General features: G+C 36.2%; 1 protein-coding gene and 1 long non-coding RNA gene across 3 annotated transcripts in view; one reads left to right on the forward strand and one right to left on the reverse strand.

Annotated features, from left to right (window-relative positions):
• Positions 1-4292: 4292 nt before the first annotated feature.
• Positions 4293-25782, reverse strand: part of LOC144557432 (putative disease resistance protein RGA3) — a 28422-nt gene continuing 6932 nt past the window's right edge. Inside the window, exons 2-4 of one of the 2 annotated variants that reach the window (XM_078306000.1) lie at positions 21335-24326; positions 21150-21216; positions 20638-20777 (exon numbers count right to left, since the gene is read on the reverse strand). In XM_078306000.1, coding sequence (XP_078162126.1) covers positions 21200-21216; positions 21335-24326 — 3009 coding nt within the window. In that variant the 3' untranslated portion in view covers positions 20638-20777; positions 21150-21199. Of the gene's footprint in view, positions 4379-20637; positions 20778-21149; positions 21217-21334; positions 24327-25782 lie in introns of those variants that run through there. The other variant, XM_078305999.1, reaches the window with a different exon arrangement.
• LOC144557441 (uncharacterized) lies at positions 5126-5493 on the forward strand. Its single transcript, XR_013512664.1, has 2 exons — positions 5126-5248; positions 5342-5493. It is a non-coding gene; the product is annotated as an uncharacterized LOC144557441 (long non-coding RNA).

The raw sequence follows: 25782 nt of genomic DNA on the forward strand, positions 1-25782 counted from the left end.
CTTCTCTCTTCCTCTTATAAAACAAAATGACACTACATTTAATTTTTTTAGTTCCTCCCCTGATCGAAGAAAGTTATCTCTATGAAAATACGCACACTCTTACATTTTATGAGAGTAATTAATTAATTAATTATCATTATTGTGAGATTTTCGGATTTCACCCTGGAAATATATCATTAAGCAAATCATGGTGGTGTTGTTTAGGTCAATTGACTTTATTTTTTTTTATAATTGTAATAATGTACCAATACTTTATTTTTATACTAAATTAAAATAAATAAAACCTTAAAGTGAGATAAATGCTTTCTGTGAGAGAAATGTAAGATGAGTGTAGTGTTTCCACTTTCCTGACGAAGTGTTCGTGCTAAGGTTTGAGCTATTTCCAATTACATGCCATATTTTTATTTATTTTTTGTAAATGCCAAAATCATGTTGCAACATACAAATAGGATATGTTTAATTAAGATAATGTTATAAATTATGATTCCATTTCCAAAACCTGAACAGAGCATTATCTATTTAATTACACGCTGCAAGTTTCAATTTTTCGAAAACCTGTTGAGCTTGAATGGAATTTGAACTGATGTAAGGCCAAATGTTACAATACTCATGCGAAATGGTACAGAGGAAGAGGGCAAGAGATGGTTACATGAGTTTTTTTTTTTTTTTATTGGTCAGTGGTTAAAATTACCACTAACAAATATATTGATAAGAAAAAAATATTTATAGATGGTTACATTAGTTACAAAGTAAGTTAAGAGAATGATAAAACCTGACAAACCATATAAATCAAATTATGGATAGCTCTAGCATTGTTTTTTTTTTTTTTTTAAATAAAGTTTCTATGATCCAAATAGCTGTTGACTTGCCTCCTCTTCGCTTCAGGACAATGCTTTCCAGTGGCCTATATTCTCCATGTTGAGCTCTCTCCTAGTAGCATGTGAAACAAAACAATTACATTCAAACAACTAATGTTTACTTGGAGGGGAAATAGGAGGCAGGTGGATCGCTGAAGGCAATTATATATCAGATCTCTTTGAATTAATGTTTACTTCCGAAATTTTTATTTTTACCATTTTAAGAAAAAAAAAACAAATAACTCTTTTTACTTCTCTGAAAATTCTATTTTTACCATATTGAATCAGTGACCCCTATTCTTCACTCTAAAATGAGTTGATTACAAAACAAAAAAGAAAAAAAAGTTGTAATCGCAGATTGAATATGTGATTCCAGCCAAAACAATCTCAAACTAGTAAAAATGGAATTTTCCGAAGTAAAAAAAGAATTATTTCGTTTAATTTTTTTAAGATGGTTAAAAAAAGATTCTGGTGTTTACTTATCAGCCTACGGGCATTTCAAACCAAAAAAAAAAAAATGTTTACTTATCATATGAATTTTGTCTATTTGACTTGAACCATGCTGTTTAACAAGTTTTTGTTATCATATGAGTTATGCTGACAGCTAGTTTTATCATGAAAATTGATGGAATCGGGCAGATTTAGCTTCTTTTTTTTTTTAATCAGTCTGATTCTCATGATTTGGACAATTCTCTTTTAGCTAGGCCTGATTCTATCATAAAATTAGCTAAAATGAATTGATTACAAAACAACAACAACAAAAATTTATCATAATATTATTAAGCGTAATTAGAAGACAAATGAATTAGCTTATCCATTAATATTTATATTTGGTAGAACTAGCATTTGATCTAGTGATAAAGGGATGCGTTTCTTTGTGTAAGAGACATGGATTTGAAACCAAGATAGAAAATATACTTTGTAATAACAAAAGTAGAATTTCGAAGGCAAAGAACTCCAACTCTCTTTCAAAAATAAAATTGTTAAAGAGAATTGTCCAAATCATAAGAATCAGACTGATTCGGAAATATAAATTTGTTAAAGAGCGTGAATTTTGTCAATTAGACTGATTCGGAAATCATTTCAAAAAAATAGCTAAATTGGCCTGATTTCACTGATTTTCATAATAAAACTCACTGTCAGCATAACTCGGACTTAACTCAGATCGATCCCAATTGATTCTGATTTAATTTGGCCGAGTCAACTTGGAATCGGCAGATTCTCATAACCATGTCTATTGTCTACCCAACTTGGAATCTGACTGCGATAGTGTGATTAATCCTGAATTGCTATTGGAACTGGCCAATTAGAGCCCCAAATTTCACCACAAGTCCCTAAAATGGCCCATATTCTGTTATATATATATCCCGTGCTTCTTGCATAGCTCTCTCAATTTTGGCTGGCTGCATGTCAAGCTTATCTCCACCAATTTTGGCAACTGCTTTAGCTGTGATATGTGTAACTTAAGATGTTGAATGGTAATTTTTTATTTTAGGTGTTTTAAAGTTTGAAATAATTTTCAGCTCAAAGGAAATAATGTAAATAATGGAAGTTTGAAATAATTTTACTTATGGTTATTAGTCTAGTTCATGTAAATAAAACCCTCAGGCTTACTTTGCTGGTACAGTACCACTGTTAGGTACTTAGGTTCCAGTTTTTTGTTGAGCATGGGAAATATGCTGTTTGTTTGTTGCAACAGTCCAGGATATTGGATACTGAACAATTTTTATCTGGTAAGATACCAGTTTTTGGTTGAGCATAGAAAATAGGATGCAAAAATGTTTTTATAACATAGGAACGAGATAAATTAAGAACAGATAGTTTTTACAGATCAATTGCTTGTTGAGATATGTGGATGTTTGGTTGGATTTAACATTTCGGTAATGAAATGGGCTTGTATTCCTTTGTTTTGAAAAAAAAAAAAAAAAATTACCCTTCACCTTGTACAGATTAGCATTTCCAGTGGTCTATATATGTAACAACATTTGGATAAAATAGAATAATTTTGTTAAAAAAAATGGACTCTAATGTCTAAACAACATATTACATATATAACATGCATTAATCCGATGCAAATTCTATTTCATGCTGCATGGTTATTAAAATACGTGGTTCTGTTTATATATATATATATATATATATATTTTTTTTTTCTCTTGTACTAATTGCTCATTTCATCAAACAAGGTTATTTTTGTGGAATTTGTATGCTTGCAGTTGCAGATGACCAAGCATTCATGGAGCGAAAAAAATTGAACAGCCCGAGAGCACAATTTCTCTGAAAAAGGTAAAAAATTAGCTAATTTCTTCTTAATTAATTGAAGTGTGCTCCCAATTTGCGATGGAGGACAAGTGATAAGGGTGAAAAAAAAAAAACATTCGCATTTTTACAGTTACTCATTGAACTTAATTATAAACACAGAAAGCAAGCTTGATTAATTAACTGCAAACCCATTACAAACAAGAAGAATTAAAAAGTTGGAGTATGTTTCCTATAGCATTTAATTTTTCAAGAAAAAAAAACCTCTATGAGTATGAGCCTATTCGATTTAATAAAAAAAAATGAATAACAAAAAGAACAATACAAGTTGTAGTAGACATTTGTTAGAGGAAAGAAATGCAAATGATTTCTAAAGTTTCAGAAGCTTAGAAACAAACAGAAATGTCCAGTTATATTTTCAATATACCACTCTAATCCACGCCCAACTTCATTGCCTCTTCCCCTTCACGAGTACCCTACAAATTAACTAGAAAATGTAACTTCTATTTAATTAGCCATATACATAAACCAATTTATAAATCACACGGCTTATGTCAATTAATCTGACCTTTAGGCAAAATAAGTGACCAAAGCTGCATCAGATCTTTGCCACTTACCAGTGATATCATGACCGCAAATAATTTTTACCCCCTCTTGTACCACACCAGGCATATCTAAGTTATTTGCATTTCTTCCCTCTTGTTGTACATCATCAATGTTCAGGCCTAGACAAAAAGAAACAAAATTAATGTTTCTTTGTAAGAAATTAATGTAACCAATAAGAGAATAAAACTTCAAAGGAAGTTCTTTTCTCCTTTTGAAAATCATGTTTTAGCATAAAATAAGGACATGTATAATTAAGGTCATGTTATAATTCAATTTCCACTGATCGGAACAGAGCTTGTTCTATGTAATTACATGCTGCAAGTTTCAAACATTTACAATTGAAAAATTTTACTTAATATGTACACCTAGCTATACCTGTTGAACTTGCATGAAAATTGATCATATGTAAGGTCAAATGTTTGGATACTGATGTAGAATGATACAAAGTAAGAGATGGTTACAGACTTGCAGGAATAACAAAGTAAGTTATGAGAATGATAAAACATGTATAACTATAGAAATCATTATCGGTTAGCTCTAGCATTGTTTCTTTATTTTATTTTTATAAAGTTACCATCATCCAAGTAGCTGTTGAGTCATCTCCTCTTCACTTCAGGGCAAGACAGTGGCCTATCTTCTCCATGTTGAGCTTTCTCCTAGTAGCATGTGAAACAAAACAATTACATTCATACGACTAATTTGACTTTGAATCAAAAAAAAAAAAAAACACAACAAAGAGAAATAATAATGAAAGAAGTACCTTGTGTTCTATGAGAAGTCAAGTGCTTCTGATCAATCCATACCGAAGAGACATGCTTAATCTTTATCCGATCTAGGCTTTTCAAATCCTTAAATTGCTTACTAAATAAAGGGCAATCACTGATGCTTAGAAAATGGAGAGCATCTGGCAACCCCTCCCTTGGGAGGAATTCAAACGAGTGACAACCTGATATCTCTAACCTTGTGAGCAATTTTAGGTTCTTAACTTTCGGCAAGGATACAAGGTTTTTACAATCTTGAATCACCAAATCTTCCAATGCCTTGATAGTTTCTAGTCTCTTTGGCAACTCACGGAGTGTTGGGCACTGCTTGATACAAAGATATGTTACACCTGAAGGGATCCAATCATCAGGAAACATTGCGAGATCTTCACAATAGCTTATTTCAAGACTTCGCAAAGAATTGAGCTCTCGTAGTAAACCAGCCGGCAAGGTTTTTGATGGTATCTGACTAAGGGTTAGGGAAAGGAGTGAAGAGAGATAGCACCCTGAACCTGAAATCCAATCACTACATTCAACTACTTTTAGATACTTAAGGGAAGGGTATTTTCGTAGGCTGATGAACTTTGGTAATTTTTCTATTGTCAGCTTTGTTAGCAAGGGAAACTTGTGTGTGAGTCTTTGGAGGTTGGCGCAATCCTTCAGGACCAATTCACTGAGATGTGACAATTCACAACTTTCACCTCCAGTCCATATCTCCACACTCAACATATTCTCAAAAACTATTTTCTTAAGAGATGGAAAACAGTTTTGGTTGTTACCGCAAAATTTGCAATTTATAGATCTCACACTATGCAATCCTTCTATATAAATTTCTTGTAGAAAAGGTAAATTTCCTAGAGGTGGGAGTTCAATGCAATTCGTGCAGTCAAATAGGGAAATTGCCTGCAAGTTAGTTAAGTATACTGATTTTAACCAAGAAGGAAGAACTCCTCCATTATAGCCCACTATGATAAGTTCTTTAATGTTACTGCTTGGCTTTAAATTTTCTAGGACCATTTCTGTTCTTCTTCTTTCCTTGCTACGTTCATGCATCACTCTGTCTCCCCTCCAAAGAAACTCCAACCTTTTAACATGTATCTTCTCTTGTAAATTTGCTTCTGCAGCATCATTAGAGTTCTTGACAAGATCTAAGTTTGAGATTGACAACTCTCCTTGAATGCTATTTAGGTTCCTCAATTCATTTAAACCACAATGCCTTTTCGTGCTAACTACAAATCGGGATAACACATGTAGATTAGTTAGTAGTCCTATATCTGGTGGCATGGACTCCAAATTTTCACAGGATGACACCATTTGGTTGACAATTGGGCGTAAATCAAGGTGGTTGACATTTGGGCGTAAATAATCTAGATGCAAATCGAGGTGTAGGAGTTTCTGAAGATTCCTCGTCTCCTTGGGCAATTTTCTTAGAAATAAGCAATTCCTAAGACCCAATGTCTGAAGATTGTAAAGCTTACCAATCGACTCCGGAAGTTCCTGTATGTTTGAGTACCGGAGTTGGAGGTAACGAAGATGTTTCAGATCTCCAATATTGCTTGGTAAAGTATCAAGTTTACAGTAGCTTAGATCTAAAGTTCTGAGTCTTGGTAAGCTATTCAATAGATCATCAGGTAACCTCAGCGGATCATTAATTAAGGAACCATTGACGGTGACTAAGAGTGTATATAAGCCCTTGAAGTGATAGATTTCAGTGAATGGGTTCAGAGTGCTTGAAAGTCCCTCTGCTGTTAAGATGATTGACATATGTCTGGTAGTGTTAGTTGGGTTATGAGGCATGCCAAGCTCAAATATGCAACACTCCTCAGCTGAGGTGTTTTGTGCAACTTGATGAACCACATCAGGAATGCTATACTCATATCGGCCTTTATTAAGACCGGTTCTCGTCCTATGAAAAAAGGATCGTTCTACCAACTGATCAAAGTAATTATTACCTATATCCTCGATGCTTTGCTCACTTTGCTTGGCAATGAAATTTTGTGCCATCCATAATTGGACAATCCATTCCTTTTCAAATTGCATACCTTTGGGGATTACGGAGCAATATGCTAAACAAGGCTTTAGATCTGAGGGAAGCCGAGAGTAGTGTAATCTCATAAAGTTGATAGACCTACTTCTTTCTTCTGAAAATGTATGCCCCTCACCCCATTTTTCAATTATCTCATTCCATTTCTCTTCATCATGCTCCCGAATAAGTCGGACGCCCAAATCGATTGCCTCCTCTGGCATTCCCTTACATTTATTTATAATGTTACTCCTCAATGCATTTAATGCACATGCATGTCTATCATTGCGGGATGCATAATGACATACTAATGAGTAGCAATTGTGTTCTGATAATTCTTTAAGGTGGTGAGAAGAAATTGTGGAAACCATTTCTGCAACCAACCCAGTGCTTGTGGTAACAATAATTACACTTCCTGGTGCTCCTTTTTGTAATGGTCGAATCAATTTCTCCCATTCAGGAATATTATCATTTGAGAAATCATCCAACACAAGCAAATATCTCTTTCCTTCAAGTTTGCCTTGGATGTGTTTTTGAGCGATATCCAAATTAATGTCACCAACCTGCTGCTCACCCATTGAATCTAAAATTGAACGGGTCACCTTCTCAAGATCAAACTCATATGAAACATGGACCCAAAGTGACATGTTAAAATGCCCTTTTTTTTCTAATTCTTCGTAAATGAGTTGAGCTAGTGTTGTTTTTCCAATTCTACCCAACCCATGTATGGCCAAGATTCCCACTTGCACATTGTTGTATGGAATGAGCTTACTTAATATCTCACTCCTTTCATTCTCTCTCCCGACAATGAGAGTCGGAGGAAGTGAAGTGGTTATCTCATGTCTATCCATCACAGGAGAAGATTCATTGATATTGAAACCATACATACTCTGCCTTTCAAGAACATTATGCATCTTAAATGAAACATCCTTTATCTTGTGGGAAATGCTATGCCAATAATGGATCCTTTTGGGATTAGCAACGGTTAACTTATTGCGTAGCTGTAATAAAAAATTTAATTTGTTAGGAAAAGCAGGAGTTGAACTCTAAATACATGAGTTAATGCAAATTTACAAATTAGACGAAGGATGATAATCAAAAAGTGTTATATCATGAAGATGATGAAGTAATTTAAGAAAGGTCCAAAATTAATTACTTTGTACCCAAAGACAAAGTAAATAATCACTTTGAATTTTCAAACATTACTAATGTATGAGGATCAAACATGCAAACTTTTCTTTACTGAATTTGTTTCAGGTTGAATGAAGTCTTTATCGATCACCATTTTTCATAAATCAAATCCCTTTGTATGCTTTAGACAATTTTAATTTTCTCAATTATATATAAGCATTTTGTCAAGAAAAATTATTGTCTTTTTTTTTGGAAAAATAGACAAAAAGCCCGTCCATTAGTGTTGAGAATTGTAACAAATAAAGCGGTATATTGGTAATTAGGAATATGGAAGAAATCTAGGGTCTATTATGTAAAAGGTGTAAGGCTTTATATAGGCCAACTCATTAATCAATAGACTTACTTTTTGCTCAATTAAAATCTTTTTGATATCAGAGCACCACAGATCTAGGGTTAGCCACCTTAAAAAAAAAAAAAATCGCACCACCGCCAGCCTGCGAGCGCAGCTGCGCCGCCTCCCTCTTCCTAGGCCGAGTCTTCCCTTTCTCTCTCTCGGCTGGTTCTCTCTCTCTAGGCCGACCATCGTCTCAAGTTTTGATCTTCTATTGAAAGGAGCCCGTGTGGGGGGGGGGGGGGGGGGCGTGATACCCCACGGATCCCAAGGAAGGGTAGAGATGAAGGGATAGAGACCTAGACCTTGATGTGAGGAGAATCAAGATCGGGTCAAGAAGAGGAAGAAGGGCAAGGTTGTGATCTAGACACGAGTGATTGAGTGGAATTGGTGTGAGGGAATCGAATACGAGTCTGATCAATGGAAACTAGCAAGAATTCGATGGAGGAGATCGTGAAGAAGCTAGGTCCTGCAGACCTTGCGACCTTGATGTAGTTTATGAGGATGTCGATGGGTGAAAGCGCCACGAGGCCACCATCTGTGAAGGTGGAGCTTCCACCTATTGATCTAAAACTCGATGGGCCGGCCACATATTTGAGCTGGTCACGTCGGGTAAGGTATACTCTGGCAGGAAGAAATCTGGAGGGTTTTCTGACGGGTGACAGGTTAGAGCCGGTTGAGGGTGCTACAGGGAGAGATGAGTGGAAGTCTACACACATGTTGGTGTACATCTGGCTTCTGAACTCGATGGTCCCATCTATTGCTGCCACTGTGGATGGTATTGAGAAGGTAAAGTATGTCTGGGAGAAGTTGAGGAGGACCTATGATGGGGTGGGGAATAATCTGAGGGTGTTCCAGATCAAGAAGGAAATCTATGTTGCAGTCCAGGGAGATAGGACGGTGCAGGAGTATCCCATAGAGCTAGAGCGCTTGTGGTTAGAGCATGATCATTTCTCACCTCGAGCGGGCTGCAAAGATCCTGAGTGCAAAGAGAGAGGGGCATTGGTTTAGGAGCGGACTATGTTATTTCTCCAGGGGTTGGCCCCAGCGTTTGAGTAGAGGACTGCGATGTTGTTAGCTCAGACGAAGATTCCCTCACTTGAGGAGGCAGTATCAGCCATGATACAAGAAGAGAGCCGCATTAAGCTACAGGCGGGGACAGGTGGACCTCCGGGAGTGAAGTCCGCTTTGGTTGTCTCCAACTTGGGAAACACAGGGGCCAGGGTTGAAACTCGTGAGTGCTACAACTGCAGCGAAGTAGGCCACCCGAAGCAGGCATGCACTAAGCCACCGAAGGAGAGGAACTCGGGTGGTCGTGGGCATGGAGGTCGCAGAGGTGGTGGAAGAGAAGGCTACCGGGCAAATCTGATGGTAGCAGATGACGAGGGAGAGGCAAATGTGGTCTTTTACTGATGAAGATCATGAGTTGCTGGAGATGTTGAAGTGGAAGAAGAGAGTGGCAGTCGGTGGAGACAGGAAGGGTGTGAGTGAAGATGCATCCACATCCACATCATCTAGGGGTAACATTGCTTCCTATGCTCACTCAGCCAAAGGTACTCATGATACACATGCTCTTGCCTCTATATCCACCTCAAGATCACCAGAATGGATAGTAGATTATGGTGCATCTCGACATGTGACAGGTACTGCTAGTGAGTTCTCATCTTATACTCATATAGCGGTGCCAGAGAGCAACCAGACCACTGATGGTACAGCACAGCCTGTGGTTGGTAAGGGTACTGTGCCGATTTTATGACTTTGTCTAATGTTTTGCATGCTCCTTCTTTTCCAGTAAATCTTTTATCCATTAGTGTCATAATTCTCCAAATAAAATGTATTGTTTCTTTTTATATTCCTAAGGTGATTTTCCAGGAGAAGGGGAGTGGCCGGAGACTTGGGATTGGCAGGTGACATAGCGGACTGTGGTACATGGATAGAGAGGGGATGGACTCAGCCTTGACATCCATGGTAGAGAGTGCTGGAGTAGGAGGAGTTGGGCAGAGTGTGGAGGATGTGTTGCTGCTACATCACAGGCGCATGGGACATTCTTCTTTTAGTTTGTTGAGTCGTTTGTATCCGTCTTTGTATGAAAAGGCAAATAAACAAAAACTGGTGTGTGATGCTTGTGAGTTTGGCAAGCTTACTAGAAGCTCTTATGTTAGTTCTGGGAATAGGAGTTCTAGTGTTTTTGATTTGATACACTCTGATGTTTGGAGACCTTGTTCTGTTAGTTCTATGCATGGTTATCGTTATTTTGTGTCTTTTATTGACTGTTTCTCTCGTGTTACTTAGTTGTATTTGATGAGAAACAAGAGTGATGTATTGAACTGCTTCAAAGATTTTCACAGGGCTATTCAGACTCAATACGGGGTAGTAGTGAAGGTATTGAGGTCCGATAATGGGACGGAGTATACCAACAAGGCGTTTGGGGAATACTTGTCAGCTCAAGGGATACAGCACCAAACTACATGTCCATACACACCAGCACAAAATGGAGTAGCAGAGAGGAAGAATAGACACCTGCTAGAGGTAGCCTGCAGTATGATGATCTCAATGAATGTTCCAAAGCACTTGTGGGGGCAGGCGATTTTGACAGCCACTCAATTGATCAACAGGATGCCCTCAAGGGTGTTGGAGTAGAAGTCCCCTTGTGAGATGATGAAAGGAGATAATGGTGGAATCCTTCCATTAAAGGTGTTTGGGTGTGTACGATTTGTGAAGGACAATAGGCCATCAGTAGGGAAGTTGGATCCCAGGGCGATAAAGTGTGTTTTTGTGGGATATTCTGCTACCCAGAAAGGGTATGTGTGTTGGAGCCCAGTTGAGAAGAGATTATTTGTGAGTATGGATCTGACATTTAGAGAATTTGAACCATACTACACCCTGGAGGTGACCTCACCCTTTAGTGACTCGCCCGATACTTCAGGTATGAGGCAAAAGGGGGAGAGTAGTAGTAGCGATGGTGAGAGACCGGTACATGTACCCTGTACTGTTGTGGTGGAGGAATCAGTTGAGGAGCAGGAAGATAAGGAGGAAATTGAACTCGAAGGGGGTGAGACTCAAGCTCAAGGGGAGCTAAGGGTGTATACGACGACGAGGAGGCAGAATGACGTAGAGGTGCCAGCAGTGCCAGTCATATCCGCAAGTCCCTTGTCCCGGCCTACTCCGACTCCTGAGACACTTACACCATCCACCTCAAACTCAAATTACACAGTGATATGATTCCTCTTCCTTCTCCTAACCCCATGAATTTAAGGAGGACCTATCGCAGCAATGCGGGACATCCTCCTGACCGTTTTGGTTTTCCACATGATATTGCTCAATTTGTCTCATACTCTAACATCATATCACCCAAGTCTTCACAGTGAAGCAGACTTTAGAAGGAAAAATTGACTGCTACAAGGCACGATTGGTGGCAAAGGGGTACAGTCAGACATATGGCATCGATTATGATGAGACCTTTGCATTACTGGCGAAGATGAGCATAGTCTGAACCCTCGTCTCCCTTACTGTGAATGGAGGATGGAAGTTACACTAGCTGGATGTGAAGAATGCATTTCTCCATGGGGACTTACTGGAGGAGGTGTACATGGAGGTACCCCCAGGCTTCGGCACAAAACAAACAGTGGGTTGAGGAAGTCCCTGTATGGATTGAAACAGTCTCCTCGAGCTTGGTTTGACAGGTTCAGGAGAGCTATGGTAAGCATGGGCTATCAGCAGATCAACGCAGATCATACAGTGTTCTTTCGACAACATGGGGGTCACACCACGATGTTTGCTGTGTATGTGGATGACATGATCATTACTGGTGATGTTGAGGGAGAGATTGCTCAGCTGAAGGCGAGACTGGGTAAGGAGTTTGAGGTGAAAGATCTAGGGCAGCTAAGATACTTCCTTGGGATTGAAGTAGCTCATGGAGAAGAGGGGGTGGTCCTGTCCCAGAGAAAATATGCGTTAGATTTGCTCAAAGAGACGGGCATGCTGGGATGCAAACCGGCTACTTCTCCGATTGATCAGAAATTCAAGTTGGGTGCAGAAGCTGGAAAGCCAGTTGATCGCGAACGGTACCAGAGGCTGGTAGGCCAGTTGATCTATCTGAGTCACACTCGTCCTGACATCTCATTTGCAGTAAGTGTGGTGAGTCGCTACATGCATGATCCGAGGAAGGGTCACATGGAAGCGATGTACCGAATTCTGCGATATCTGAAGAGTGCACCAGGGAAAGGGCTAATCTTCAGGAAGAATGGGCACTTGGGCATTGAGGGATATTGTGATGCTGACTGGGCAAGTTGTGCTGATGACAGGAGGTCTACATCGGGGTATTGCATGTTTGTAGAAGGCAACTTAGTCTCTTGGAAGAGCAAGAAGCAGTCGGTAGTTTCGAGATCGACTGCAGAGGCAGAGTACAAGGCCATGGCTTTAGGAGTTGCCGAGATGCTGTGGTTGAGACCCGTATTGGTAGAGCTCAAGGTGGACCAAGGAGCCCAGATGAAGTTGTGGTGTGACAACAAGTCAGCAATCAGCATTGCTAATAATCCGATGCAGCACGACAGAACCAAGCACGTGGAGATTGATATATTATTCATCAAGGAAAAATTGAATGACGGACTACTGGAGCTAAGTCATGTGGCTACTGGAAATCAAGTGGCTGACTGCCTCACCAAGGGACTTAGTGTAGTAGATTTATCTATGTTGTGTGATAAGATGGGCTTAGTGGATATCTTTTGTCCATCTTGAGGGGGAGTGTTGAGAATTGTAACAAATAAATGGGTATATTGGTAATTAGGAATATGGAAGAAATCTAGGGTCTATTATGTAAAAGGTGTAAGGCTCTATATAGGCCAACTCATTAATCAATAGACTTACTTTTTGCTCAATTAAAATCTTTTATTAGAATAGAAAACCATACATAGTTTTGAGTAAAAACAGAAAAATACAAAACTACCCCTAAAAATCCAAAGCAACAATAGCACTAAACCTTGTGCCAAAACAGAAAAAAATTATTGTCTTTTATAAACACATCTATATATGCATGACGTTCGATATATGCATGTGTATGTTCTGGAGAAAATAATATATACTCCTGCTGAGCTGTTAACACATGGCGTTTAATGCTAGTATAGGCCGCAAGTTTATTTAGCCTACAAAAGAAATATTGGAAATAATAAACTTAATTAGTGGTGTAAATATAATAGCTAATGCTGAAATTCTCTAGAAATCATGCGTCCTAGCCTCCTAGGTTGTTTTGGAAAAATGTTAATTAATGATAGAAGTGTGTAAAAAAATATATATGGGTTAATGTAATTAATGGAGATCGGAGTATGTCTGATGGGCATCGGATCTTTTTTGGGTCCAATTAGCTTCAACACCGTCCAATCAGCATTAACATATGTACGCACATAAACTAAAGCAGACATGCACGAATTTTAATGCATAGCGCATGCATCTTAATGCAGATTGGATAGTAGTTAAACCCATCAAACCAAAATAGCACTACAACAATGTAGATACTTTTTGCGAGAGAAAAAGCAAATTTATGACGGTACTCCCTCGCGAAAAGTACTGTCGCAAAAAGAAAAAGCTGAAGAATGATAGTAGTCCGTCGCAAAAAGTAACTTTTTTATCCTCGCGAAAGGTGTCTCATTCTTGTTGTGTAGGTCCGATAGGCATCAGCCCTACTCTAAATTCAATATAATATATAAGATGTCTTTTAATGTAAGAGTAAGAGAATACTGATTATATAAATTAAATTTATGTCATAAGAGTTTTTTTCTCTTTCACCACTAAAATATACATACTGAATTCATATCAAATACTAACAAGGAAATCTGGAAATTAAATGTCATATATATTTTCGTAATTATATAGGCAAACAATGATTGTGTGGTATATATATATTTTTTTGAGAAACAATAAGGGTCATGCCATCCAACTTAAGCGGGTCTCAGATCCGACCAAAGTAAACGAACCGACCATCCGAGTTACCCGGCCCCCGCTTGGGTTACAAGCTCACGCTACTGAGCTCGGTACTTTAGCGGGTATATATAGTTATTGTCTATTTCTTCTCCTCTTTCTCCAGATGTAAAATGCAATTTTAGACTTGTAGAAAGCTCCTATGAATTTATATAATATGTTTGATGTCTTTTACATATAAAAGCGTAAGAGAATATCAATAATAGATAGAAATTTTCTATTCAAAAGTGTTCTCTCGTCTACTAGTAAAATTATACAAAATTCATCTCAATTATTAAGTCGACACTAACGAATTAGTATCGAAGCCATGGCAAGTAGCAGCACATCAATAGCACATCAATAGGTGCAATTGGACAAGTCTCATGTCTTCTTCTCTCAAAGACTAACTACGTACGACAACTAGAAATTTCTAAAATCCGGTATCACAATTTTATTATTTTGATTGATGATGTAATTTTTATTATATTGATTTTTTTTTTTATTTGCAACTTTATTATTTTGATTGATGATGTAATTTTTATTATATTGATTTTTTTTTTATTTGCAACTTTATTATTTTGATTGATGATGTAATTTTTATATATTATATTGATTTTTTTTATTTGCAACTGTATATATTCGCGTATTCCTGACAAAATTTCTAGCTTCGCTACTGGATATATAGCCTCACTCTAGATTTCATATAAAATTTTATCTTTCGAAAAGAAAGCTATTATTTTTTCCTTTAATAAAAAAAAATAGGGAAGTACCTCAGCAGCATGGACCAAGTTCCGACGTAGGAGTTCGGTGTTGTGCTCATCAAGTAAATCTATGGCATCATACCCAACATCTCTCAGGTCGTCCAGCCAAATCTTGAGACGTCGCGAGGGATTAATGGTAGCAACTTGGAGAGTTGCGATAATCATGTTGACATTAGTTTGGAGATCTTCAATCTCTTTTGGGACATCGTGCATCAATCTCACCTCTTCTGCCAGAAAATTTGCTGCAATTTGGAACACCACTTGGAGAAACGCTGAAGATGCCATATCTGCCTTTTTTTTTTCTTTTTTTTTGTGAGAGAGATTTTTCCAGAGATAGAGAGAAAGAGAATGTGCTTTTGCAAGGATTATGGATACTTTCATAGCAGGAAAGAGGGAGGGTTGACTTTATGGACAAAGTCAATCATCTAAAGGTTTACTTGTCAACTGGTATAGGTCGTTTCATACCGGAATAAATCAGCTGTTATTCCAAGGAAATAACAGGAACCCGTTATTCCCATCCCAACCATTCAAATTTTTCAATGCAAGAATATCAAGCAAGAAAAACATTTTCATGTGAGAATCTCAACGAATATCAACAGTTGAGATCGGAATAACATGTTCCTGTTATTCTTTTGAAATAACAGCAGATTTATTTCCGTATCAGGCCACATGTTTCCATGTGTTGTCTTTTAGTTTTATAAGAGTTAAGGCTGGAGACTTATTGGAAAGTTGTGCAAATTCATTAATTACAAAAAGCCCAAAAGGCATCCGAATTCTTATAAATTACAAAATTATTTTTCTTTGCTTTATAAAATTTCCAATCTTTATTATTTAAAATTTTAAAATAATTATGCCACATGCAAAAGGAATTAAATTAAAATTATATTGTATATAAAATATATATTTGCCTAATGGCAAACATTTTAAAATTTCCAATACGTTAATTTCATATTATGTTAACAATACAACAACAACAAAGCATTTAGTACCTCACATATGTATCTTTTTAGAGAAAATTGGTTATTTGCCACTCCAAAACCTTTAAACTGTACCCTTACTCATTTAGATAATGAAATGAAATCTTATCCGTACCCATACTTAATAAATTTACAAAAAAAATCTTATCTGTACTCATTGACACCCCCATATATTCTGAGTGAAACCTAACAAGTAATATGCAATTGCTCGTTCAGCTGTCCCTCGGATACATTGGTTTACCCTTTTTTTTGTAGTTCAATGGACGGTCACCCCTCCAACAAGAATTGTTATTGAATGTTTCAAGGAGCATCCAGCTGGTACCAGTTGGAGCATAATTAATTTAAAGCTCCTCTCTCTATCGCATCCAATATAATATCAGGTATGGGTGTCAACGGGTACGATACGGGTCGGGTGGAGATATTTTTATACCCGTGCCCGTTATGACAACGAAAAAAAATCTTTACCCTTATCCATCTTTTCGAATACGGTACGGGTCGGGTAAACGGATAAAAAAGTGTTATTGACATTTCGATTTGTGCTTTCGATAAAATATTTTTCAAAATAAAAAAAAATAATGAATACAACTAATTTTTATTATGAAAATTTAATAAAATACAAAATTTTATTGTATCATGTATCATCTTCATACAAATATATATCTATATATATAATTTTATTTTTAAAAATTATCTTATACAAAAACGGATAAGATAACGGAAAAAAATCATTACCCTTATCCGAACCCGATTAGCTAACGGAAAAAAAATCTTACCCTTATCCGTGTTTTCGGATACGATACGGGTCGGGTAAATGAGTAAAAGGGTGCCATTGACACCCCTAATATCAGGTACATCTTATTATCTTTAATTATTTTTAGACTTTATTTCTTAGTTATGTTATAGTACAATTTTGTAGTAATTTTTAGTTCAAACTAAGTACAAATTTTTATTTGTTAAACATGTGTATTTAATTTGAATTATATTTTCTAATTAAGTTCGGATCTATAATTTATTCATATTACTAATATGATGCGAATTTATAATTTCAAACATAACATTACAGAAAGAAACTTAACGAAAATGCTAATTAACACAAGTAGCACAAAAAAAAAAATTCAGTCATTTCTGGATCAAACTGGTTTTGCTCCATTTCACTGTATATTATTCTTTTGCAAAACATAGTAGAACTGGGGTATTCTTAAGCTCACCAAAGTGTTTGGTGAGCTTAACTCCAAAATTCATCAAATCGGTTTCAAATGACGAATCCGAACTGTTGGAACCCACCTACCTTATGAGTCATGCATCTACATGCAAAAAATTTAAACATTCAAATTAATTAAGTATAAAGTCAATCGGTCAAAATGAGAAGGTTAATAAATTAATTTTAGTGCATTCATTTTTTGAATGTTATTTTACCGCTTGACTTTATATTAAATTAATTTGAATGTTTAAAATTTTCATATGTAGACGCATCACTCGTAAGATAGATGGATTTCAACAATTCGGATTCATCATTTGAAACCAATTTGATGGGTTTTTGAATTAAGCTCACCAAACACTTTGGTGAGCTTAAGAACACCCTAGTTCTACTCACAAAACATTACTATATATATATATATATATATATATAGAGTACGGCTAACGCGCTTCCTCTAGCATATGGGCCGAAATGTTTCCGGTGGAAATTTGAAATTTCAAAATCCAAAAAGTCGATCTGAACCGTTCATCTTCTTCTCCATATTAATATCTGCTTGGAGACCAAATTTTACATTTTTCTGAAATTTTTTACTATTTATTAAGCCATTTTGAAAATCGCTGATCCAACGGTAGCTTCTGATTTTTACTGTTTGGTAAGCCACCGTTGGATCAGCAATTTTCAAAGTGGCTTAATAAATAGTAAAAAATTTCAGAAAAATATAAAATTTGGTCTCCAAGCAGATATTAATATGGAGAAGAAGATGAACAGTTCAGATCGACTTTTTGGATTATGAAATTTCAAATTTCCACCGGAAGCATTTCGGCCCATATGCTAGAGGAAGCGCGTTAGCCGTACTCTATATATATATATATATATATATTATTTGCATGAAATTGTTTACGCCCACTTGTTAGGCTACATAATATTGATTTGCATTGGCATTTTGAAGATACGGTATTGGTACTTTTTTTTTTAAAGAGAAAAATAGATATCTAGTTTTTTTAAATTAGAATATCCACAAAGAATCTCTTCATTCATATTTTGAATCTAAGAGTGTTGTCTTTTGCCAGAAGAATTTTTAGAAGTTAGAAAAAAAAATACATAATTTAATTTGTTGCAACAACTACATTTTTTTAAGGCTAGTAGGCTTGATTCCACAAATAATTGTATTAATAACAAAAATTTATTTACAAAGTCCTAGCTCTCCTAACTCCTCAGATGAATGTATTTACTATTATTTTGGTATGTTAATTATCAACTACAATTTTGGTATGTTATTTTTTGTTGCACAAAGTGGCAACTGGCACCAGCCAAATAATCAAGGATCATGCTAAAAAATTGAGAAACCCTACGAAGTCAAAACTTTTTGTGAAAGTAGCACCTTATTTAAAACTTCAAATAAGGTATTGTTAGCTATCAAAATAGACCAAGTCACAAGGCTGCCAACTTCAGATCAAACGCTTTAGTTTTTTTTTTTTTTTTTTTTTTTTTAAAGGACAATATTATACATGCCCATTTGCATTAAACAAAAAGAGATACAAACATCATCTCACAGTCATCATCATTTCTATCTAAAGTTAGCACTTACTGTAACTTAACCTTGTTTCAGTTAAATGAAACAGGGCTTAAGTTAAAAAATCTATAGTTAGAACAAGCTTTTTAAGCCCCAAATGTGCGCAGAAAATTGAATAGAACGGTGAATATTATGTGAAATAATCACATGGGATCCGAATCAGGGGAAACAAAATATTCAGCATGGGAAACAAATTGATATGATCAAGCAAAGAATGAAAGAATCAATTACAAATTGATATACAGCAGCTTCTCTCCCTAGCGGATTCCTTAGATGGTTTAGGAATTGATTTGTTGTATTATCTATCCTTACATTCTAAAATTAGAAGATGTAATAAGATTCAATCTTTATGTTAAATAGGATTAACTGGTGTCATGTAAGAACATAACAAAATATTCTTTGATCAATAAAATATGGGAGAGAAGGGTGATTCATGGGAGTTCTGTGTTATTTAATTTTATACAAGTAATTTTGTCATATTATGCTTCCGTTGGTTTATGAAATGTTTTTCTCATTATAATTGTAATAATATACAAATCCGCCACAGAGAAAATCATACACGGAATTAAGAGAAGAAAAAAAAGTACATAAAGACTTCTTTCAATAACAGGATTTCAAAGAGATGAAACAAAATCCACCAGGATTCTTATGTTATTTACATATATAGTAACTAAAAAGCATGACACACACACAAAAAAAAAAAAAAATTGTTTCATTATATAGCAATCAATTATTACTAACTTATATTACTCCAGCATCCTTGGCTCAGCTGCCTGATCATTAGAACCTTGCAAAAAACAACAAAAATATGTTTCATTTCTATTTTATAAAAAAAATATATATATTAACTCATGATAGTCATAGAGGCTTCTAAAGCTGTACCTTTCTCTTGGTGCAGATCACTTGCTGCAGTAGTACTATCGGATCCATCACCTCCTCCAACAACTGATGTCACGGCCCCGCGTATCTTCACCACCATTTGTGTACCGCCAGCCAATGTCTGAGCCGTAGCCACCTCCTTCGTCACTTTCACCTCTTCCTTGCTCCCCTGAGCTGCCTCTGATATCACCTCACTCAAAGCCTCATCCTCCTCCCCCGGCTTCAGCTTCTCAGATATGTACTCTTTTACACACCCCTTTATCTTGGCTAACAGACTAACATCCCGGTTTGTTTCTGTATCAACTTCCTTTGTGGGGGGAACGCCTCAAATTTTCTGTTCCACTGCTGTACCAGCATTGTAAAGTGTATCGTATACTGTGGATGCTATGTTATTGCCATATTCTGCTGGAACGGTGGCCATGGATCTGAGTTTTTCAGTGTAGATTACAGTGGGTTGATCGGTGGAGCCGGTAAGAGCTGATGGTTGGGTTTCTGGTTTTGGTTCGAGTTCTGGTTTGGGTTCGTTTGAGACGGAAATGGCTTCAAATGATTGGATTACCAGTGTCATCCAAATTTCCTCTCCACCTGAATTGACACGCAAAAATTGTTTCTTTTAATTAAAAGTACATATCATGTTTAGACATTATCTAAGATACCATAAATTTCTTTTATTCGATAAATATGAAGTTTTACAACCACCCACTTTATCCACAAATAATCCAGCCAAACTTGGAACCAAAGACCTCTCACACGAAAAATTATTAAGCATTTAAGATACAAGAAGAATTTGATTAATTTTCAAATGGATATAGGAAAGCTTGATTAATTAACTGCTAGCCCATTACAAACAAGAAGAAATAAACATTTGGTATATTTCCTACTGCATTTATTTTCAAGAAAAAAAATGCTGTAGGAGTATGAACCTATTTGATTAAATCAAAATAAAAATGAATAACAAAAAGTATAAGTTCTAGTACTGCACATATTTTAAAGAGAGGCATCTATCATAGGAAAAAGCTTCAAAAGCAAATGTTTCCCAAATGCAAATGTTTTTTAAAGCTTCAAAAGCTTTAAACACACAGAATGGTCCAATTATATTTGCAAATTTCAATATACCACTGATCCAAGCCCACCTTCCTCGCCTCTTCCCCTTCATGTGTACCCTACAAATTAACATTTTCCTTCAGATTAATTAGTCATACACATACATAAATAAATTGAAAAGTCACCTTGCTTATGTCATTAAATCTGACCTTGATGCAAAGAAGTGGCCAAAGCTGCATCTGATCTTTGCCATTTACCAGTGACGTCATGACCCCACGTAATTCCTTCCACCTCTTGTGTGTCGCCAGGCTTATCTGAGCTGTTTGCATTTCTTCCCTTTTACTCTACCTCCTCAATGTCCAGGTCTGGACAGAGAACAAAAATTAAGAGTTCTTTTGTAAGAAAAAAAATGTAATCAATAAGAGAAAAAAACATAGAAGCAAGTCCTTTTCTGATTTTGATCATATTTTAACATACAAAAAGGAGATGTACAATTAAGAGCAAGTGACCGACACATGCTGCAAGTTTCAATTAATTATTTGCAAATGAAATTGAATTATTGTAACTTCCATGAAATTGAATTATTGTAAGGCCAAATGTTACAATACTGATGCAAAATTGTACAGGAGAAGAGATGGTAACTGGAGCTACAAAGTTAAGAATGATAACACCTGACAAACCATAGAAATTATATTATCGGATAGTTCTAGCATTGTTTTCAAATTTTATCAAGTTACCATTATCCAAGTAGCATTGACTCGTCTCCTATGCAGTGGCCTACCTTTCTTCATGTTGAGCTCTCTCCTGAGAAGTAACATATAAAACCAAACAATTACATTCATACTGCTAATTTGACTTTGAATTTACTAATAAGAAACTCAATGGAAGAAAGAAAATAAAGAAAAATAATGATGGAAGATACCTTGAGTTCTACCAGAATTAAAGTGATTCTTATCGATCCATACTGAAAAGACATTCTTAATTTTTATCCGGTCCGGGCTTTGCAAGTCCTCAAACTGCTTACTAAATAAAGGGCAATTGCTGATGCTTAGAAAATGGAGTGCATCTGGCAGCCCCTCACTCGGGAGGAATACAAATGAATGACAACCTGATACCTCCAACCTTGTGAGGGATTTGAGACTACTAAGTTCCGGCAAGAATTCAAGTTTTTCACAATCTTGAATCTCCAAATCTTCTAATACTTTGAGAGTTTTTAATCCCTTTGGCAACTCACGAAGCATTGGGCACTTCCTGATACAAAGATATGTTACACCTGAAGGTATCCAGTCATCAGGCAGCATGGTGAGATATTCACAATTGCTTATTTCAAGATTTTGTAAAGAAACAAGTATCTTTGGTAAACCAGGCGGTAAGATCTCCCATGATAGCTGACTAAGGGTTAGGGAATGGAGTGAAGAGAGGCAACGCCATGAGTCCCAAATCCAATTGCTACTTACAACTTCTACTTTTAGGTACTTAAGGGAAGGGTATTTGCGTAGGCCGAGGAATGCTGGTAAGCTTTCTGTTGTCAGCTTTGTTAGCGAGGGAAAGTTGTGAGTTAGTGTTTGGAGGTTGGCACAGTTCTTCAGAACCAATTCACTGAGATGTGGCAATTCGCAATTTTCATGTCCAGTCCATTCCTTCAGACTCGTCATGTTCTCAAAAACTAGCTTCTTAAGAAATGGAAAACATATTGGGTTGTTACCGCAAAAATCGCAGTCTATAGATTTCACACTATGAATTCCTTTTATATAAATTTCTTTTAGCCGAGGTAAATTTCCAAGAGGTGGGAGCTCAATGCAATTCGTGCAATCAGATAGGGAAATTGCATGCAAGTTAGATAAGTATGCTGATTTTAACCAAGAAGGAAAATCTCCTCCAGTATAGCCCACTATGTTAAGATCTTTAATGCCACTGCTTGGCTTCAAATTTTCTAAAACCAGTTTTGTTCTGTTTCTTTCTTTGCCACGATTGTGCAACCCTTTATCCCCCTTCCAAAGGAACTCCAACCTTTTAATATTTCTCTTCCCTTGTAAATTTGCTTCTGCAGCATCCTTACAGTTCTCGACAAGATCCAAGTTTGAGATTGACAACTCTCCTTGAAGGCTATTCAGGTATTTTAACTCTTTTAAACCACAATGCTTTATTCTGCTAACTACAAATCGGCATAGAACCTGCAGATTAGTTAGCAGCCCTATATAAGGTGGCATAGACTCCAACTTTTGGATGACATCTGGGAGTAAATGATCTACATGCAAATCGAGGTGTAAGAGTTTCTGGAGACACCACGTGTCCTTGGGCAATTTTCTTAGAGAAAAGCAATTCCTAAGGCCCAATGTCTGAAGATTGTAAAGGTTACCAACCGATTCCGGGAGGTCCTGGATGTTTGAGTTCCGGAGTTGGAGGCATCGAAGATGTTTCAGATTTCCAATATTCTGTGGTAAAGATCCAAGGCTACAATAGCTTAGATCTAAAGTTCGGAGTCTTCCTAATCTATCCGGAAGATCATCGGGTAACAGCAAAGGATTACTAATTGGATGATTAGTTAAGAAAGCTCCTATTACTAAGAGTGTGTATAAGCCATTGCAGTGATAGATTTCAGTGAAAGGGTTGGGGTTACATGAAAGCTGCTCTCTTGTGAAGACCATTGAAATATGTCTGATAGAGTCAGCTGGCTTATCAGACTTGCCAAGCTCAAATATGCAACAGTCCCCAGCTGAGGTTTGTCGCACAACTTCATGAACCATATCAGGAATGCAATACTCATATCGGTCTTTATTATGACTGTTCCATGTTTTTTGGAAAAAAGACTGTGCTACCAACCAGTCAAAATAAGTATTGCCTATATCCTGGATGGTTTGCTCACTTTGCTTCGCAATGAAATTTTGTGCCATCCATAATTGCACTATCCATTCTTTTTCAAACTGTAGACTTGTGGGGATTATGGAGCAGTATGCTAAACAAGGTTTTAGATATGATGGAAGCCGAGAGTAGTGTAATCTCATAGAGTTTTTAGACCTATTTTTTTCTTCAGAAAATGTATGCCCCTCACCCCATTTTACAATTATCTCATTCCATTTCTCTTCATCATGCTCTTGGCGAAGTTGGTAGCCTAAACTAATTGCCTCCTCAGGCATTCCCCAACATTTTTTCATAATCTCACTACTCAATGCATTTAGCTTTGCCCATGCATTTAGCTCATTGTGGGAAGCATAATGACAAACTAAAGAGCAGTAATCTTGTTCTGATAATTTTTTAAGTTGGTAGGAAGGAAATGGTTTGGAAACCAATTCTGCAACTTTACTATTTGTTGTGGTAACAATAATCACACTTCCTGGTGCTCCTTGGTGTAATGGTCGAAGCAATTTTTCCCACTCATGCGGATTCTCATTCCAATAATCATCCAACACAAGCAAATATCTCTTTCCTTTAAGCTTCTTTTGGATGAGTTTTTGAACAGTATCCAAATTAGATTTGCCATCAGGCACCTCATCCATTGAATCTAAAATTGAACGGGTCACCTTTTCAAGATCAAACTCATCCGAGACATGGACCCATAGTGTCGTGTTAAAATGCCCTTTTTTTTCTAATTCTTCGTAAATGAGTTGAGCTAGTGTTGTTTTTCCAATTCTACCCAACCCATGTATGGCCAAGATTCCCACTTGCACATTGTTGTATGGAATGAGCTTACTTAATATCTCACTCCTTTCATTCTCTCTCCCGACAATGAGAGTCGGAGGAAGTGAAGTGGTTATCTCAAGCTTAATAGGAGAAGATTCATTGACATTCAAACCAAAGTTGATATGCCTTTGAAAAACTTCTTCCATCCTTGATGAAAGCTCTTTTATCTTGTGGGATATGTCATGCCGATAAATCAGCCTTTTGAGATTAAAAATGGCTAAATTATTACGTAGCTGCAATGAAGATTTTACTTTGTTAGGAAAAACAAGACTTCAACTACATATAATACACGAGTAAATGCAAAATTACGAATTATACATGTATATCACCATCAATAGTTAGGTAGTTATAATATTAAGAAGTATATTTAATTTGGACCATTAAAAGAAAGTATATTTGAGAAAGGTCCAAATTAAATTTAATTATTTTGGACTCCAACAAAATGTAAATAAGAGTAAAGCTAATGGGTACTATGCTCATCAAATGGGCTTGGTGAGCATAAATTCAAAATTTATTCGATTGGTTTCAATTAAACATCAAATTCAACAGGTGAAACCGATCTACTTCACAAGTGATGCATGTATATGCAAAATTTTGAAAATTTTAAATTCATTTAGTGCAAAGTTAAGTGTGAAAAAATGATCAAAAATAAATGCATTCAAAAAACCCTTTATTTTTTTCATTGCTTGACTTTATACTAAATAAATTTGAAAATTTTAAATTTCCGCATGTAAATAGATCACTTGAGAAGTAGATCAGTTTTAATGGTTTGGATTTTTCGTTCGAAATCAATCTTATAAATTTTGAAGTTATACTCATCCTTTTGGTAAGCATAGGACACGCACATTGGCCTTAGTAACAATCACTTGGAATTTAACATTAATTGTCAGCACCGGAAGGAGCATAACAGGAGAGTTCTTCAGTCAAAGAAAGTAGGAGCGTATACTGTTGGAATTAATTTCAATACAACATATGTGGGCTTATATGAAATATAAATATATATTGAATAATAGACTGTCAAAATTAGACCTGTTATGAAGTGATCAAAATAAGTATTATTTATCGGGTTCAATATGTGTCATGAGAAGTGGGGCACTTAATGTGTAAAATGCGTATTAACAACTTTATGATTTAGTGATGGTCTAAATTATATAAAGTTTAATTGGTAATAATACAATTATGCTATTAGTCTCTGGAAAAGACAATCAAATATGACAATGTTCCATAAATAAAGAAATACCCAATAAGGCAAGTTCTAAATTCAGACCCGCTACAGATCCAATAAGAAAAACCGGATTAATTAATTAATCAATTAATTAATTATTGATTAATTAATTAATTGATAAGGCGCCTAATCAGAAAGAGGCGCATATGGGTCTGAATGCTCTTTGATAATTAATTAAAAGGGTGTATGCATGAATACATGAATCCAATGAGAAAAACAAGATTAATTAATTAATTAATTGATAAGGCGCCTAATCAGAAAGAGGCGCATATGGGTCTGAATGCTCTTTGATAATTAATTGAAAGGGTGTATGCATGAATATATATACATGAATCTATACATGAATCTGTACCCTTTTAATTAACTACGGCTCTCATCTTACTCTCTCTCTCAAAAATAGAAAGATCATAGATTGATATAGAGTGGTTAAGGAGAGGATTTTCAGTTCAGAACTTGAATCGGGT

This window comes from Carex rostrata, chromosome 7 (genome assembly GCF_964058835.1).
Source record: "Carex rostrata chromosome 7, lpCarRost1.2, whole genome shotgun sequence".
Taxonomy (NCBI): domain Eukaryota; kingdom Viridiplantae; phylum Streptophyta; class Magnoliopsida; order Poales; family Cyperaceae; genus Carex; species Carex rostrata.